General features: G+C 40.3%; 1 protein-coding gene across 1 annotated transcript; it reads right to left on the bottom strand.

The window, feature by feature from the left end:
* Nucleotides 1–4,910: 4,910 nt before the first annotated feature.
* On the bottom strand, nt 4,911–15,279 carry LOC127452004 (cytosolic sulfotransferase 3-like). Its single transcript, XM_051717126.1, has 8 exons — nt 15,127–15,279; nt 14,386–14,521; nt 13,223–13,351; nt 8,381–8,481; nt 7,826–7,952; nt 7,520–7,617; nt 6,078–6,252; nt 4,911–5,986 (listed from the first exon to the last, which is right to left on the bottom strand). The coding sequence occupies exons 1-8, from the start codon at nt 15,232–15,234 to the stop codon at nt 5,874–5,876; spliced, it is 987 nt and encodes a 328-aa protein (XP_051573086.1). The 5' UTR covers nt 15,235–15,279; the 3' UTR covers nt 4,911–5,873.
* Between the last annotated feature and the right edge of the window lie 2,740 nt (nt 15,280–18,019).

Raw genomic sequence — 18,019 nt, 5'->3', positions numbered from 1 at the left:
ATCCAGCGCCATACTCAGCATCAGCGGAGGACTGCAGCGGCTCTCTTCTCCAATGTTCGCTCGCCCTAGAGATGCAGCCGCATCGCTTCCCCACTGAGAGGGATCAAATTTAATTATCTCTCTGCTTGCAGGAAGAGCGTTGCAGTGGGCTCAGTCTCTCTGGGAACAAAACATTCCAGTCACTCAGTCGCTTGAGAGCTTCATTAAACACTTCAAGGAAGTTTTTGGACACCCTGCGGGAGATTCATCTATCAGCGAACAACTTTATAATCTCCGTCAAGGTAGAAGATCAATTAATGACTATGCTCTCATATTTCGTACTCTAGCTGCTACCAGCGGATGGAATGAGCCCACTCTTCTCACCAGCTACCATCAGGGGCTGGAACCGAGGCTGTGGCTGCATCTCTCCTTATGACGATTAAATGGGGCTAGAGTGTTTCATCCAACTCTCCGTCCACGTGGCCAACAGAATGAAAGCCTGCCTGAACGAACTACCCACCCTGCAGCCTCCGCCTGTACCAACAGCCTTCTGTCCGCTCTCCAGAACCAGACAATGAATCTATGCAAGTGGATGCCTTTCGGTTGTCTTCGGCAGAGCGCCAACGGCGGCTGACCCAGCGATTATGCTTGTATTGCGGTGGAGGGCATTCGTCCCCCACGCCCTCTGGTGAGTCACGTTAACACTCCTAATGTCAGTTATTTGCCATTATTAACCAGTGTGACGCTTACTGCCTCTGTTCTGTCACTTACAGTATCTGCTCTCCTCGACTCTGTGTCAGCTGGCAACTTCATCTCCGGCGCGCTCTGCCACCAGCTCCAGCTCCAAAAGAGACCCTGTGAGTCCAACTTCAAGATTCACTCCATAATAAGCAAACCTCTGGGCAGAGGATTCATCCATCACTGTGGTCCTGTCAAACTTCAAATCAGATGCTTGCATTACGAAGAAATCATTCGACTGTTTCTGGAGAGCTCTACAGCCGAAATCATGTTAGGACGTCCCTGGCTCATTCAACATTCTCCTGTTATCTCCTGGTCCACTGGAAACATCTTGCGGTGGGGGCCCCAATGTTTTCCTTCCTGCTTCCCCAATTGTCTTACTCCAAGACCCACGGCTTCAATCAGGAAATCTCCTCTTCTCCATCTCAATACCACCTCCATCAAAAGCCCAACTAGTCAAACTTCTGTGGAGATACCACACTGCTACTCCCACTTTCAGGACGTCTTCTGTCCCCAACGAGCCTCTCAACTACCTCCTCAGACCATGGGACTGTGTAATAGACCTCCTACCCAGGGAGCCAGTGCCCCGTGGTAAGATATATCCCCTCTCCATCCCAGGGCAAAAGTCCATGGAGGCCCTCAACCAGGGCTACATCCGGCCATCCACATCCCCTGCTGCTTCGAGCTTTTTCTTCGTGGTGAAGAATGATGGAGGCCTGCGGCCCTGCATAAATTATCGCTCCATCAACAAGTTACTGTCAAGTTCCGCTATCCGCTTCCCTTCATCCCGGCAGCCTTGGAACTGCTGAGAGTAGCCACTATCTTCAAGCTGGACCTTCGCAGCGCGTACAACCTCATTCGGATCTGGTAGGGAGATGAATGGAAGACCGCCTTTGTGACCCCTACAGGCCACTACGAATACCAGGTGATGCCATATGGCCTGGTCAACACCCCTTCCCTGTTCCAGGGGTTCATGAATGAGGTGTTCTGGGAGTACCTCCATCGGTTCATCCTGATCTACATTGATGACATTCTGGTGTACTCCCGGAAAGAAACCGACCACTGTCAACATGTCGCACTTGTGTTGGAAAGGCTGAGGAAATTCCATCTCTACCTCAAGGCAGAAACATTTTCATTCCATCAGACGTCACTCCAGATTCTTGGCTACAACATCAGCCCTGAAGGTATACAGATGGACGAGGGGAAGGTAGAAGCTGTGTGATCCTGGCCCACTCCTTCCATCAAGGAACTCCAGTATTTTATAGGATTTGCCAACTTCTACCATCAGTTCATTAGGAATTACAGCTCCATCACCGCTCCATTAACTTACCTCCTGAAGTCAAAGCCCAAGTCTCTATCCTGGACTCCCGAGGCTTCCTACGCCTTTGAACATCTCAATGCTTTCAATACAGCTCCACTCCTAATCCATCCAGACCCAAACAAACCTTTTGTGGTGGAGGTAGATGCTTCCACTAACAGCGCAGGAGCCGTCCTATCTCAGCAACAGGGGAAACCATCAAAACTCCATACATGTGCCTACTTCTCAAAACTCACCCGGCAGAGCAGAATTATGACATCGGAAACTGGGAGCTTTTGGCTATTAAGCTAGCCCTGGAAGAGTGGTGGCATTGGCTGGAGGGGGCCCGTCATCCTTTTCTGGTACTAACTGAATACAGAAACCTTGAGTATCTTTGGGAAGCTCGTCGACTCAATCCTCGCCAGGCATGATGGGCCCTCTTCACACGCTTTCACTTCACCATCTCCTATCATCCAGGGACCAAGAACTTCAAAGCAGATGCTCTTTCCCATCTCTTCTCTCCATAGGAAAACACAAAGGAACCCGAAACAATACTTCCTCCACATATCATAGTGAGTCCCATCCAGTGGTCCCTGGACGATAGCATTGCAGAAGCCGCCGCCACTGAACCTGCTCCGCCGGGCTGCCCCGCCAACAAGACCTATGTTCCCACTTCCCAGCTTCTGACACTCATTGTGTCTGTACACTCCTCTTTGGGCACTGGCCACCCTGGGACCAATAAGACCCTCTCACTCATCCAGGACCAGTTCTGGTGGCTGCGTATGGACAGATGTCAGAAGGTTTGTCCAGGGATGTCCGGATTGCGCCATGTCAAGGACCCCACGACAACTACCAGCTGGCAAACTCCTCCTGCTGCCCATTCTGCGTTGCCCTTGGTCACACCTGGGAGTGGACTTTATAACAGACTTAACACCCTCTGAAGGATTCACCTGCATGCTAGTAACAGTGGACAGATTCTCCAAGGCCTGCAAGCTGGTTCCCCTCAAGGGTCTTCCCACTGCCATGGAAATGGCTGAGATGTTATTTAACCATGTATTCCGTAATTATGGAATCCCCGAAGACATCGTCTCTGACAGAGTTCCCCAGTTCATTTCAAGAGTCTGGAAGGCATTCTTCTCCCTCCTGGGTGTGACCATCAGCCTCTCTTCTGGATACCATCCGCAGTGTAACGGGCAGATGAAAAGAAAGATCCAAGAGATTGGCCAATTTCTCAGAACCTTCTGTCATCGCTGCAAGAGCCGTTGGAGTCGCTTCCTTTCCTGGGACAAGTACGCATAGTACCCTTTCTTTCCATGGTCCGGAAAGCCGTCCGACACTCCATCAGTCGACCATTGGTTTAGAGCGAGAGGGTCTGATACTTAGCTCACCACCACCTGCAACGGGTTGTGCCCTGAGATCTTCTACTCCTGTTTACCAGCCCAGGTAGAAGGTGTGGCTTTCCACGAGGGACATCAGGCTGCACCTCCCATGTAAAAAGCTAAGTCCCCATTACATTGGTCCCTTCACCATGACGAAACAAATCCAGTAACATACCAAATCCAACTCCCACCTCAATATAGCATTCACTCTACATTCCACGTCTCCCTTTTGAAACCTCACCACCCGTCTCTCCTCATCCCCCCCCCGCTGCCGATCCTGGAAGACCTGTCCACGCTGCAGGGGTCGTCTCGAGTACCTCGTGGACTGGGAAGGCTACAGTCCTGAAGAAAGATCATGGGTACCTTGGGACAATATCCTGGATCCGACCCTACTCACCAACTTCCACGACACATCCGAATCGTCCAGCTCCTCGTGGACGGGTTCGGCCATGGCGTCGGGAGGTATGGCCCTCTGGAGCAGTCCGTTGGGGGGGGGGGGTAATGTCACGGATTCACCAGGCTCTCTCGCCACACACACACACAGCCTTCCCTCTCTCCTGAATACTAATCACCTGCACCTGTCTCATCACCACACTAATCAGCTCCCCACATAAGCCACACTCACTCCTCAGTCGATGTCTGGTCTCCCATGGAATACAGACTCACTTACCTGCTACTTACCTGTTCTCCAGCAAAGTCTTCAAAGTTCCACTCCATTGATATCCAGCAATTTCTCCAAGGTTCCTCTCCAACATTTCCAACAATCTGTTTCCCGTTTCTCCTCTCATGTCCCCATCTGATGTTTGTGAGTGTGGCTCATCAAGGACTCTCACTTCCTATGTGAACACAAACTGTTATCAGTGTACTGCTCATTTACTGTTCAACATCTTCTGATTGATACTCACCTGTTTACTTAAACTGTGTGTTTTTAAATACCTGCCTTCTGGTTCAAACATCATCTTCGAGTTTAGGTTTCCGTTACAGTTGGAGATATGTTTTATTATTATCATTTTTTGTTCGATAACCAGTAGCTCAATTTGCCTCATGTAGTAATTCAGGGGTTAATTGTGGCATTGATGCACCTGTCATGTGCAAATAAATGTTTTAAAATAAAATCTTCACTATCCAAGTAGGATGCCTTTTGCATTGTGATTGGACGTCGAAATAATGTTTAAACCAAATATAAAACTTATATAAACAACCAAATCTGGGTAAAAGAGTTACTTTATTTAAACATTGTGAGCTGTTTGGTCATTTTTGACCAATTTACATTTTTGTTTTTTAATTCAAATTATTTCCTCAGTCTGAGTGGTTAATGACTTGGTGACTAATTAGACTTGCAATCTTTTAATTCGAAGTTCATTCGATGAGTCTAAGCAGTCATAAAAAAAGTTATACCTTGGCTGTTCGACCATAGGAAATGCATGGGAAAGAACCTAACACAGAGCAATTTTTTTTTATATGTCGAATACATTCTCACACACACACTTACAAACACACACAGAGAGAGAAATGAATGGAGTCATAGTTCATAGAAATGAACTCCGATATTTACTTTGAGTTATTGAATTTTGATATTTCAAACAAATTATTGGTGACAAAATTCTTATTCTATGTCTTATCTTTGTGTCACCATGGTCCAAATGCAAAACTAGAATTACTGCACAGCAGGTGGAAGCATGAAACACTGCAGCCATCTAGTGGCCATTATTGTCACAACATAATTTTTAAGTCATGTTATATATTTATTTTTCACCTTATGGCAGCAATCTGCCCCCAAAACATGACACATATACATACTCTGCATGTTTAAACTTACAGAAGTGTAATTTTTTACTGAAGTGAAGTTACATAAATTTGCTTATTTGCAAATGCAAGTTATGGTGAAATTGAGAAATTTACATGAAAATAAGGTCTAAATATCATAAAATACAAAAAGAAGAGGATAATTTTACTGTTATTACTTCAGGGAAGTTAGTGTTATAACCTTTTATTTAAAAAGAAAAGAAAAGGGTACACCTTTACTGTATCCGGTCAGAAAAATGACTGGGAACAGCAAAGGTGTCAACAAATATTGAACAGCCTAGGATGGTTAAAACAGTAAAACAGAAAGCAATTATGATACATAATGTGTTCTTGTATACAAAAAAAAAAAACTATTAAAGTTGCAATGTGTAACTTCAGCACAAAACAGAATTGAAAAAATTAATCACTGTTAGCAAACACTTTTCTAGAACACTCCCCCATCTGCCATTGGTAGGGCAAATAGAAAGTCCAGTCCCAAACTCATGGCATTGGTAAAGCTATGGTTGCTATGTTAGGCTGGCCGGTATGCTCAAACAGACAAATGTTTTGAACAATAGTAATTAATATAATGAAAATCAATACAAATGAGAAGTAAATAGCTATCTGTCCGACAATTGAGATGAATGCCTAAGGTGTTTAGTGACTAGTATGTAGCAATGTCCAGAACATAAGCCTTAAATTTCTGTCCGGAACTTGACAGTTGTGTCTTTCATCTTTTGTTTGTAGACCTCATCAAACTTTTCATTTTGTGCCACTGTGAAGTGAGTTTTCCAATCTCCAACTTTACCTTTAGAAACACAAACAAAAAGATAAAAGTTATGGGAAAGGAATAAACTGTCTGTTTAAATAAGACAATATCAGATCAGATATTTGTTAACCTTTCCGCATGAAGGGTGAGATCTTGAAATCCATGACTGGGATTGTGGAATAGTTGGTCATCTTGTTCTGTTTCATGGCATCAAACTGAACTCCTTTCGTTATTTTCTCTCTCTCCTCAACTGGGGTGGACAAACCCAGGAAGGAGCACAAACGTTCCACCTCACGTCCAGTGTCCTGAAGAAGAAATGAAACACACTTTAGCCATACACTGCCTGTCCAAAAAAAAGTTGCATACTTGAATATTTTGTTGGACGCCTTTAGCTTTGATTACATCACGCATTCTTCATAGCATTGTTTCGACTACCTTATGCAACGTCAAAACATTTATTTCTGTCCAGAGTTGCATTAATTTTTGGCTGAGATCTTGTATTGATGACGAGAGTTGAACCACTCCGTAAAATCTTCTCCAGCACATCCCAAAGACTATCAATGGGGTTAAGGTCAGGACTCAGTTATGGCCAATTCATGGGTGAAAACGATTCCTCATGCTCACTGAATCACTCTTTCACAATTTGAGCCCGATGAATCTTGGCATTGTCGTCCTGGAATATGACCGTGCCGTCAGAGAAGAAAAAATCCATTGATGGGATAACCTGGTCATTCAGTATATTCAGGTAGTCAGCTGACTGCATTTTATTGCTGCATAACATTGCTGAGCCTAGACCTGACCAATTGAAGCAACCCCAGATCATAACACTGCCTCCAGAGGCTTGTAGAGTGGGCACTATGCATGATGGGTGTATCGCTTCATGCGCTTCCCTTCTTACCCTGATGCGCCCATCGCTTTGAAATAGGGTAAATCTGGACTCAGACCACATGACCTTTTTCCATTGCTCCTCAGTCCAATCTTTATGTTCTCTAGCAAATTGGAGTTGTTTTTTTCCAATTAGCCTCACTAACAAGTGGTTTTCTTGTGGCCACACAGCTGTTTAGTCCCAATCCTGCAAGTTCTCGTCACATTGTGCATGTGGAAATGCTCTTACTCTCACTATTAAACATAGCCTTGAGTTAAACATACTGTCGACTTGTTATGATGTGACTTCACCAAGTGATTTAGTGATCTCAGATCACGATTATTCAAGATTTTTTTCTTCCGTGAACTTCGTAACAGTTCTTAACCCAGTGATTTCAGCAATCTCCTTAGATGTTCTCTTTGCTTGATGCAGGCCAATAATTTGCCCCTTCTGAAAGTAACATCTTTTCCACAACCTCAGGATACGTCTTCCGGCATGGTTGTTTAAAAAATGAGAAGCTACACACTGCATCAGTTAGGGTTAAAATAATTGTTGCCTGCTGAAACACATTAATCACTGCAATAATGATCCAATCAAAGGCTCTTAAGTATCTGCTTATTTAAATCCAAACAACAATTTTCTTTTTTGGCCAGTCAGAGTGTTTTTAACCGAGCTTGAAAAAAATGTACTTTGTAAACTGAACTTACTTCAACCATATCTTCAAAAAACAAGTACAGTAAGTTAGAATATGTCTTTTTTTTCTCCCACCATCCACTGACATGGTCGTACCAAGGGCCAAACACATCTGTAGGGAAAAGTGCTGATGTTAAAACAATTCCTTAATGACACCTTGCACATAACTGAGAGAGAGAACTACTTTTACCCTCCCCATGGTTTAATAGTTATAACATATATAATTTTTATTAATTCCTGATATTTAAATGTGTCTTTATTTATGGATTGCTCCTAAGCTGTAAATGACCAATAAGTCTATATTTAACTATTTTACTTACTCTTTCCTTCCATAAAGTTCTGTAAGTAGGTGTTCCAATCTCCTGCTTCAGGCTGTGCCATGTTCATTCGATCAAAATGGAAATAGGAAACTGCATTATCTTTTGCATTACGACCTACATACACCACCTGGAGTGAGTTAAAAAAAAAAAAAAAAAAAAAAATCATAATTATGTTATGAAACTTGTATGAAATTCAGTACATTATACATTGAATACTATGTTTTAATTGCAGTATAGGGCAGCACACTTAAAGTTTAATAAGTTCCGACACAGTACACAAGGACAAGATATTTTCCTGATTCCTGTAAAGTAATGCTTCAGTTTAAGCCATTTAAGAAGTTCTAGTAATACTATGCCTTCCAACTAGTAGAGTAGCTAATTAGCAAGAAAATAGGTTGTTTTGATTGCCTTCGTATAGGTTGTGAATTAGAAATATTATAAAGTAAATATCAAGATTGAACGTCAGGGTGATCAGTGAGGATGCATGCTGTTTCCAGGCTGTAGACTACAATGGCAGATTAATAACATTGTGAAGTCCTATATACAGTACCACACCCTTGAGTTCTGCTCCCAGAAGGACTTGGGCACAAGCTGAACAGGTAGATGAGTTTTGATGAGGCGAGGAGAGGTGGCCAGATTATCCGCCAGTTCTGTCCCTGCAAGTGAGAAATAAAATGTGCTTCTGAATTAAAAGTGCCATTGTGGTCATACCAAAATATAAGTAAGCAATAGCTGAACCCTACAAACAATTCATATTAAAGTGTTTCTTCACAACCAGGAGCAGGGATAGACTGGCCATTGGGAGCTCCGGGACATTTCCCTGTGGGTCGGTTGACTAGTGGGCCGGTTGGTAACCCACTCCCTTAAAATGGCGAAACAATCAAGGGGGAGTAGGAAGTGTTTCTATTGAAGGCTTACAGCTGTTGTATAAGACGTAATGTGCCATAAGGTCTAATGTGCACCTGCTTTGAGTACGTAGTAACAATATTAGTACCCCGGTGATCTATGCATTTGCATCATCTCTTATGTCCTTCTTTTCTACAAAGACAAATCACAAATGTTTTAGAAGAGGTAAAAGGTCTAAAGTATTCCTGCTCCAAGTCTTCATGGTTTTGGAAGATGAATAATCCTCATGACAAAATGGCAAAATTGTCTCATAATAATTTTCACAAGATAGAATAATCGTAAGTTACCGTATCACTTAACTCATACAAAAATGAATTTTTATAGGACTTTTTAAAGGATCCCCCCCCCCCCCACACACACACAAACGCCCATGTGTGAACTTTTGCCCAGTCCTAATGGCCGACAACTCTGATGTGCGCAAAATTTCATGCAATTTTAAGCATACCAAGTGCCTCAAAAACACCCAAATATAGGAAGAAAATAATAATAAAAATTAATGCAGCGGGCAAGGCGGTCACCTCCTGGCAGTCAACTGTGGTCTCAGCTGCCTCCTGGCGGTCAGCTGCGGGTTCGACCATCTCCAGCCGAGAGGCGTTACACTTTATGGTTAGGTTTAGGTTTGGATTAAGTGTTAAAATTATGAGAAATAATAATAAAATTGTTCATTGGTTCCTTTATTTTTCACTATGGAAGTAAAAGTCATACATTTTTGTACAAGCCAACTCGAACGATTTTGTCACCGCATACTATTAATACGAATTGTCATGAGACTGGGTTAGAAGAATCAGGTTTAGTTCCATTGTACAGTCTTAAGGCTGGTGATGATGCAAATGCGCTGATTTTGCCTTACTGAAAACCTGATCAACTTAACTGTGATTCTGGTGTTATTATATAACAATACCCACATAATTACTCTAATGATTCTTTATCTGAGAAAATTCCACAATCTTATAGAGCACAGGGCTTAAGGACAGCCAATCACCATCAAACTGTCAGATAAGCATCTGACAAACAGATATGGTTTGCATTAATCCAATACAGTAAAACAATGCAAAGCCTGACAGGGACAAAAGTTTTCAGAATTGTTCCCCAATTAAGGGTTTGACCATGAAAGACATGCAGAGCAAAAAAAGAAAGAAAAGAAAAAAGCAAGGGACCAGAATAGTTTAAGCATTATGCATTTGGTAGACACTTTAATCTAAAGTGATTTAAGGTGCATTGAAGGTACATTCACACAGTACTTTATTAGGAACACCTGTACACCTACTTATTAATGCGATTATCTAATCAGCCAATCGTGTGGCAGCAGTGTAGTGCATAAAATCATGCATATATGGGTCAGGTGCTTCAGTTAATGTTCACATCCACCATCTGAATGGGGAAAAAAATGTATCTCAGTGATTTAAACCGTGACATGATTGTTGGTGCCAGACGAGCTGGTTTGAGTATTTCTGTAACTGCTGATCTCCTGGGATTTTCATGCACAACAGTCTCTAGAGTTTACTCAGAATGGTGCCAAAAACAAAAACATCCAGTGAGCGGCAGTTCTGTGGATGGAAACACCTTGTTAATGAAAGAGGTCAATAAAGAATGGCCAGACTGTTTAGAGCTGACAAAAAGGCTATGGCAACTCAGATAATCCCTCTGTACAATTCTAGTGAGCAGAATAGCATCTCAGAATGCACAACATGACAAACCTTGAGGCGGATGGGCTACAAAAGTAGAATACGACATAGAGCACTTTATTAGGGCCATAGTGTATATTTAATCGCTTTGTCTCTGACTTTGACTCAGGGAATTTAACCCATGACTTTGGCATTGCTAGCTTCAAAGCATCTAACAAATGCCTACATGTAATGCTCTATGAGTTGAGCTGGAAGTCTTGGCAAAGTCTTGATAAATAAAGTTCCTGCAGCACCAGGAACTACAAATAATTGCTCAAATGAAAACAAGTACAAGTTGTGTAGGAACTCAGGACAAAAATTAATTATTGTCAGGACTCCAGCAGAAGAAGGACTGAGAACTTGACAGAAGTCGTGGAAAAGATCAAGCAAAAATGTCTGATGGGAGATGCCGCTGCTCAGTGGGTCGGCATAATGTGGCCGCGCCTAGGGTTACAGAACTCCCGTTTGATCATTTTGATCAGTGACAAGCACTTTGGATTTGGTGAAGTCAGATTAAACAAAGAACATTCTAAACTCAAACCTTTTAAAGGGAGCACGTTTTCCTTGATCTTTTGACATATAAGATGTCACTGTACTATAAAAAAAAACTATACGTTTCAGAACTAAAAACTTCCTACTTAATAGAAAATGAGCATTTATTTAAACCAAGCTGCAAAAAACGGCTTGTTTGGAATTCATGGAACTTATGACGTCACAAGGACCAAATACATCTGCATATGCAAGGCCTATTTTTCCGTCACTGCACCCTTGGCCATGCCCACTGGTGCCCAGTCAATCAAAAAGGTGAAGAGGAGAGAGATTGGGCCTGTCATGAGAGATTCGTCCAAAGTTGACCTACACCGGACACCTTCATGTGCCTGTCTGGTTTAAATGTTTTTCTACATAAACGTGAACTAGACAAACGGCTTTGACCATTATCATGCATCTCGTGCTGCTTTTAAAAGATGCAATGTCAAGGTATAACTCTAAAAAGGATCCTCGCTGTCTTGCTGTTGTGCTGTTTGGAAGGCGTTCTGGACCGTTTTTGCACCCATCTGTGCTATTTTTAATTCTAAACATGTTTGATCGTTTTGATGCGTTTCCAGCGATGTCTGTGTAAACAAACAGGGAAAATGTGAGATGTGAAGACCAGCATTTCTGCTTTGGCCTGTTGAAGCCAGTTGAAGCACCCAACATCACTGTGTATAGTAGCACGTTTGTGTATTCAGAAGATTTCAGTGTGAATTTCTTGTGAAACAGTCACAATGTGATTCAAGCTTTGAATAAGGAACTGTTATTGAAAGATGCAGTTAAAATTTGACTATTGGATGAAAAACTGTAAGTAACCAATTTCATTCATGGAAATTTCATATGTCATGATTGTTTATTCTGTGCTTGAGTGAACAGATTGATACATTCAGATGACATGTGTTGGATGTGAGTTATGTGTTAGCCCTGAAATGTAGTTTTAATGTTGTGTGAAGTTTGTTCAGTTTCTTCGCATTGTGTTTCAGATATGCCTGTATTGGAAGGGCTGCATGATGTTAGACAATCACAACAGTGGGCATTTACACTGAAGTCTTAAAGGCCCAGGCAGCTTAAAACCGAGCGTTTCAGACAGAGGGCCAGACACAGGGTGGAAAACTATTATATATGACTAAATTATGACTGTTTGGTGCAAAAAAAAACTTTGCTAACATTTTAAGTGGACCTCAGGGACGATAATACAATTATAAAAAAAGAATATGTCATGATCCCTTTAACCAGTTTTGTAAATGAAGCTGTGCTCTTCATGTAAATTAAGAAATCTGCTATTTGATATGTATGGTAATGAAGCTCAGGCATCCCATTGTCTAAGATAGTTCTCCAAAGCCCACTCCTATTAACTGATAACAGTTTGGTCAGGAGGAGACTCCCCAATGGTGACAACACCAAAGTGTCAAAATTTCTTTGTTATCAAGCCATTTGGGTGATGTAGTCATTCTAATGAAGTTAGGTCAATTGGAAAACACATTTTAGGGCAGACTACTGCCATTTCTTTAATTTTTTTTATGGTTCACACAAAAAATGTAAACCTAGAATACAAAAAAGTTATAATATTTTGAAAAATGTAAACAAAGAAATGAATATGATATTTTTAAGATTGTGCACTATTCACAATCTGTCCTTCAGATGAGATGTTAAACCAAGGTCCTGTCATTAAAAATCCCAAGACACTTCTCGAAAAGAGTAGGGGTGTAATCCTGGTGTCCTGGCCAAATTCCCCCCATTGGCCCTTATCAGTCATGACTTCCTAATAATCCCCATCCATTAACTGACTCAATAACTCTCCTCTATCCTCTCCACCAATAGCTGGTGTGTGGTGAGCATACTGGCGCACTATGGCTGCCGTCGCATCATCCAGGTGGGTGCTGCACACTGGTGGTAGTTGAGGAGTCCCCTGTTCTCTGTGTAAAGCGCTTTGAGTGTAGTGTCAGAAAAGCGTTATATAAATGTAACATTCATTCAGTCATTCATCAATTCTAGATCACTAATCAAGTGTAAGGAGATTTGTGACCTTGATAATGTTCACTCCTTTGTACAAAAGATCAGATTTCCTTGCTTCCATTGAAGCACACATGACCATTCTTAAATGATGCTTAGATAACACAAGCACGCTGTCATTAAAGCAAAAGGGGGACATACCAAATCCTAAGGAATTCTGAAATCCATGCCAATTTTTCAGTTTACCTGAAGCTGTACTAAAGTATGAAGCATTTTCACAAGTGGACTTTTAAACACCACTGTAAATAAATTCAATAATATCCATTATACTGAGGTCTCTAACCTGGTGGCATCACTTTAAAGCATGACTCGAGGAATGGCACTCTCATATAGATAGGCAGGGACATCTGGCGCTCCGAAGCATCATTACCAAAATACAGAAGGTCAAGTATATAAGACACCCAGGTGGTACCTACAGTAGCAGAAAAATGGAGAGGTTTGAGAACCTTATAGTCATGTTGCATGCCGCAGAACCTTCCCATAGATAAATAGTAACTTTCAAAAATGTAAAAACTATTTACTAAATAATGAATATCCAAAGTTACCTAAAATACACTTAAAGGGATAGTTCACCCAAAAATGAAAATTTTCCCATCATTTACTCACCCTCATGCCATCCCAGATGTGTATGACTTTCTTTCTTCTACAAAACACAAACAAAGATTTTTAGAAGCACATTTCAGCTCTGTAGGTCCTTATAATGCAAGTGAATGGTGGCCAGAAATCTGAAGGTCCAAAAAGCACATAAAAGCAGCATTAAAGTAATAAGACCCCAGAGGTTAAATCCATATATCCAAAAGCAATGTGACAGGTGTGGGTAGGAAACAGATCAATATTTAATGTATTTTTTTACTATAAATCTCCACTTTCACTTTCAGATGTGAAAAAAGTGGAGAAAGTGGAGATTTATATTTAAAAAAAAAAAAAAAGGCTTATGTATTGATCTGTTTCTCACCCACCCTTATCCTATCACTTTTGAAGTTATGGATTTAACCACTGGAGTCTTATAGATTACTTTTACCCGCTTTTGGACCTTCAGATTTCTGGTCACCATTCACTTGCATTATAAGGACCTACAGAGCTGAAATGTTCTTCTAAAAATCTTTGTTTACATTCTGCAGAAGAAAGAAAGTCATACACATTTGGGAAAGCTTGAGAGTGAGTAAATGATGAGAGAATTTAAATTTTTTTGGTGAACTACCCCTTTAAAACTATGGTTCCTATGACATCAATGATGGGTAATGAGCCTGTATATAATTTCAAATAAATATTGTTTTGAATGCCAGTTTGGATAAACAAATACAAAGCCCCATTTTCATATTTCATAGTGTTGTAACTGATTAAGAGTTTTAATTAAACAGTTACATCACATGCAAAGCAAATTAAACTATAAAACTTCTGTTATAATCCTTCTACTATAATACTATAACACTTAATTTAACACACCTGCTTTTGGATAAGTGGCGATTAGAATATCGTCTGGTCTTGCTTGAAAGTTCTGAACCTTTTCCCAGTTGTCAGTGAAGTAGTGTATCATAGAAATGCCCTCAAAGTCAAACAGTTTAGGCTTAGATAGGTTTAGCTGAAGTATTAAAAACGAAAGTAAGTCAGTTTCATGTTGAGGTTTCACTACAATGAATGATCATTGACCAGAAACAGTTCATTACAAAGCCTGTTAAAGTTCACCCAGTAATGAAAATTCTGTAATAATTAATTAACCCTCATGTCGTTCCAAACCGGTTAGACTTTCTTTCTTATGCAGAACATAAAAAAGAAATATTTATGACTATCCCAGTCCATCTTTTACAATACAATGGCATTTGCTTCTCTCATAGCACTCATAATGTGCAACATCTTGATTTTCAATGCAAAATGACTTAAATCATGTGCCTTCAGAAGACTTTGAATATGGATTTGGAACAACACAAGGCAAATAATGACAGACTTTTTATTTTTGGCTTAACTATTCCTTTATCAAGCAAAATGTCAGATGTATATGCATTATTCGTAACAATAAACTGTTTATTATTTAAATATGTAGGGGGGAAGTATGGAGAAAATAGTCATGCTTTTTTTTCACTTTTATTAAATCACTTTCACATTTATGACACTATTTGTAACTAATACTGTTATTCCCAGCTTTTCATCTATATCTAAATAAAATACTTAAGATATTTATTTACTCACCGAAGAAAAGTCAGTGCCTTCCATTATGTTAAAAAAAATGTTCCTCTCTTGCTCTCCACAAATGTTTTTAGAAGCTCTTCCGTGTTGAACTACATTCTGGGCTCTCATGCAACCCTTTTGTCTAGAGTTCACAGCTGATCTTATCCTCCCCTCCCTCTCTGTACTTTGCACTCGATCTCACACGTTAGGCTATGCAAGTTCACACACTCCTCCCTCTATTCGCCTTTTTCACCACAGGGTAAAGTTGCTCTATTCAGCTCTCCATAGTCATAATCACAGATGTGGTTTCATCTTAGCCCTGCTACTCATACATACACATGCGAGTATAATTACTTAATATTCAAATGCTCCATTGCCACACTGTAATGATATTCTAATTCTGCCATGAATTTTCCTTATCTCACAATAAGCTCTTAAAGTAGAGCTCTGTTTTGTATCACACCAAACATACCAACACAAAGGATAATCTTTGACAAAAGCATATGATTTTTTTACACAAGTCATTTATCATGGAAAAAGTAAAAGCAGCACAAAAGACACTTCCCAGGGCTAGAGTGGCCCCTCAAATACTGGTTTTTGGATGTTACAGGAAATGTGTTTTTCTTGGTGACTCCAGGAAGTGCACTTTCCCCAGTGGTTACAGATTAGTTCCAGCCACGCTTTGTTTTTTCTGTAATGCTTAAACACTTTAGAGAAAAGCCTTAGAAATGCATTTCAACATTACTTTTTACCCAGCAGTTTGTTAAGGATATCACGTTGTCCTAGGTAGAAAAGATTTCTTTATCTTCTCTTGCTCAGTCATTTGTGCTAAATCATTCTCTCTCTCTCGCTCTTTTTCTGTCCCTCATGCTTTTCAAAACACTGTCCCATTTTCTGCCTCTCTTCCAGCTCTTGAAACATTTTTGGCTGGCTGTCAAGTTTGTCAAGTGCCTTATTGTTTCAGAAGACTGACTGTCTAAATAAATATTACAGTAGAGCAGAACTATGATTTTCAAATCAAATTAAATCATAAAAAGTGTAACCGTAAGTGCAAGTCTTTGGTGCGTGAGCCACTATCATTGCAGTCATGCACAAAACATACAGAGAACACAATGTACTGCACAATATACATGTAATACACAACATCCACATTATAAACAAAATATCCAAAATAATCCTCAATGTGCATACAATATTACAATATCAGACAATACAAGATGCACAAGTACTTACTGTATATACAGTATGTGTTACATGTATATATTTGATATATGATCCAAGTTCCCGGTTGAATATCAATACAAAATAAATAGAGAAATAGAAAAACAGTCAATTTTAACAGATTTGGGCCCGCAGGAAAAAAAAGTCAAAATATTAATAACTACACTCTTGACCAGCACAAAACAGGTATCGCTTGAAAGCTACTTTACAATTTAGGAATTATGACCAAAAATGAACAAGTGCTTTGAAATTTGCAGACAAATCAGAAGTATTAAATTTTTTTACATTTCTATATAAAAAAAATTGCACTATTGCAATCATTAAAAACATCAAACTGATCAAATAGCCATGTGTCATATTGTAGAGCCGAGGAGGGCGGGGCCGGGCTGGAATGAGACACACCCTGTCCCCAATCAGCCTGATGGGGCGCGCGAGGGATAAAGGCGGCCGGGGACGACAGTTCGAGAGAGAGAGAATTGCAGACAGATGTACTGTGTGTTTTTGGTTGTGTGTTTTAGTTGTTCATTAAATTATTATTTAAGTTGTCAAGCCGGTTCTCGCCTCCTCCTTTCCACTGAACCCCCTTACACATATATTATTGGTAGAATACAACCAGCTATTTGTTTTACTCAGACAAAAATATAGCAAGTAATAGCTATAGGTATACTTTGACATTTATGTTTCATGTGAACAGGTGTTGCTTTTATGCTGCGTTTTCACTTATAACTTCACAAAAAGTAAACCGAAAATAAAATTTCAGAATTTTCACAATTTTCATTACTTAGAGGCGATTACCTTTCAAACGAGCCCACACACAAGGTAATTGGATGTATAGATCATTAGATAATCCACACAAAGCACAATGTTACATATGGCCACCAGGAGATGGCGCCTAGTACATATGACAGACTCAATGATGACTCAAATGGCACAGAATGAAACTCATTCTGTGAAATCTCATTACTAAAATCATGTCTGCATGCTATGCAAACCTTTAGTTATTGTTGTGTTTGCATGTGTAATTAGTTCTTATGTACAATTATTATGTTTTATTTGTTTGGAGAGTCTTTTGGACACTAGGATCAATAATTTTTTTAATGCTATATCTTTTGATTGCTTTTTCATATCAACACAGTTTTTGTCTTTATTACAGTTGACATGATCGGGAACAAAAAAAAAAGCAGTTTTTGGAGCCACCTTATTTACACACTGTTACGGAAACCCAGACTTGAACCCGAAGGCAGGTATTTATTGAGAAACACAAATATAGAAACAGGGGAGTATCAAACATAAAGTATTGAGTGGTTGAAATGAACAGAAACCTGATGACAGTTCGTATCAGGGTAGGGAGTGATTATCCTTGAGGAGCCACACACACAATTTGAAGGAGCTATTGGAGAGGGAACTTGGAGAGATCACTAAATGATGTAGGAGTATAACTTGAAAAATCACAGGAGACCAGGTAAGTGAGTCTGTAATCCAATGGGAGACCAGATATTGATTGAGGAGTGAGTGGGTCTTATATAGTGGAGCTGATTGACATGGTGATGGAAGGCAGGTGCAGGTGATTAGTATTTGGGAGAAAGGGAAAGTTGTGTGTGTGTGTGTGTGTGTGTGTGTGTGTGTGTGTGTGTGTGTGTGTGTGTGTGTGTGTGTGTGTGTATGTGGCGGGAGAGTCAGGTGAATCCTTGAC

Source organism: Myxocyprinus asiaticus, chromosome 14 (assembly GCF_019703515.2).
Source record: "Myxocyprinus asiaticus isolate MX2 ecotype Aquarium Trade chromosome 14, UBuf_Myxa_2, whole genome shotgun sequence".
In the NCBI taxonomy this organism is placed as follows: Eukaryota; Metazoa; Chordata; class Actinopteri; order Cypriniformes; family Catostomidae; genus Myxocyprinus; species Myxocyprinus asiaticus.
The sequence above is the reverse complement of the archived record's forward strand: the minus strand, read 5'-3'. Positions and strand labels throughout refer to the sequence as shown.

Bases quoted from the DNA above. Each gene is read 5' to 3' on its own strand.
- LOC127452004 (XM_051717126.1), bottom strand. From the start codon at position 15,234: ATGAGAGCCCAGAATGTAGTTCAACACGGAAGAGCTTCTAAAAACATT. The intron at 14,522-15,126 runs GTGAGTAAATAA...TTAATACTTCAG, and splicing joins AAGGCACTGACTTTTCTTCG to CTAAACCTATCTAAGCCTAA. The intron at 7,953-8,380 runs GTGTGGTACTGT...AACTCACTCCAG, and splicing joins TCTGGGAGCAGAACTCAAGG to GTGGTGTATGTAGGTCGTAA.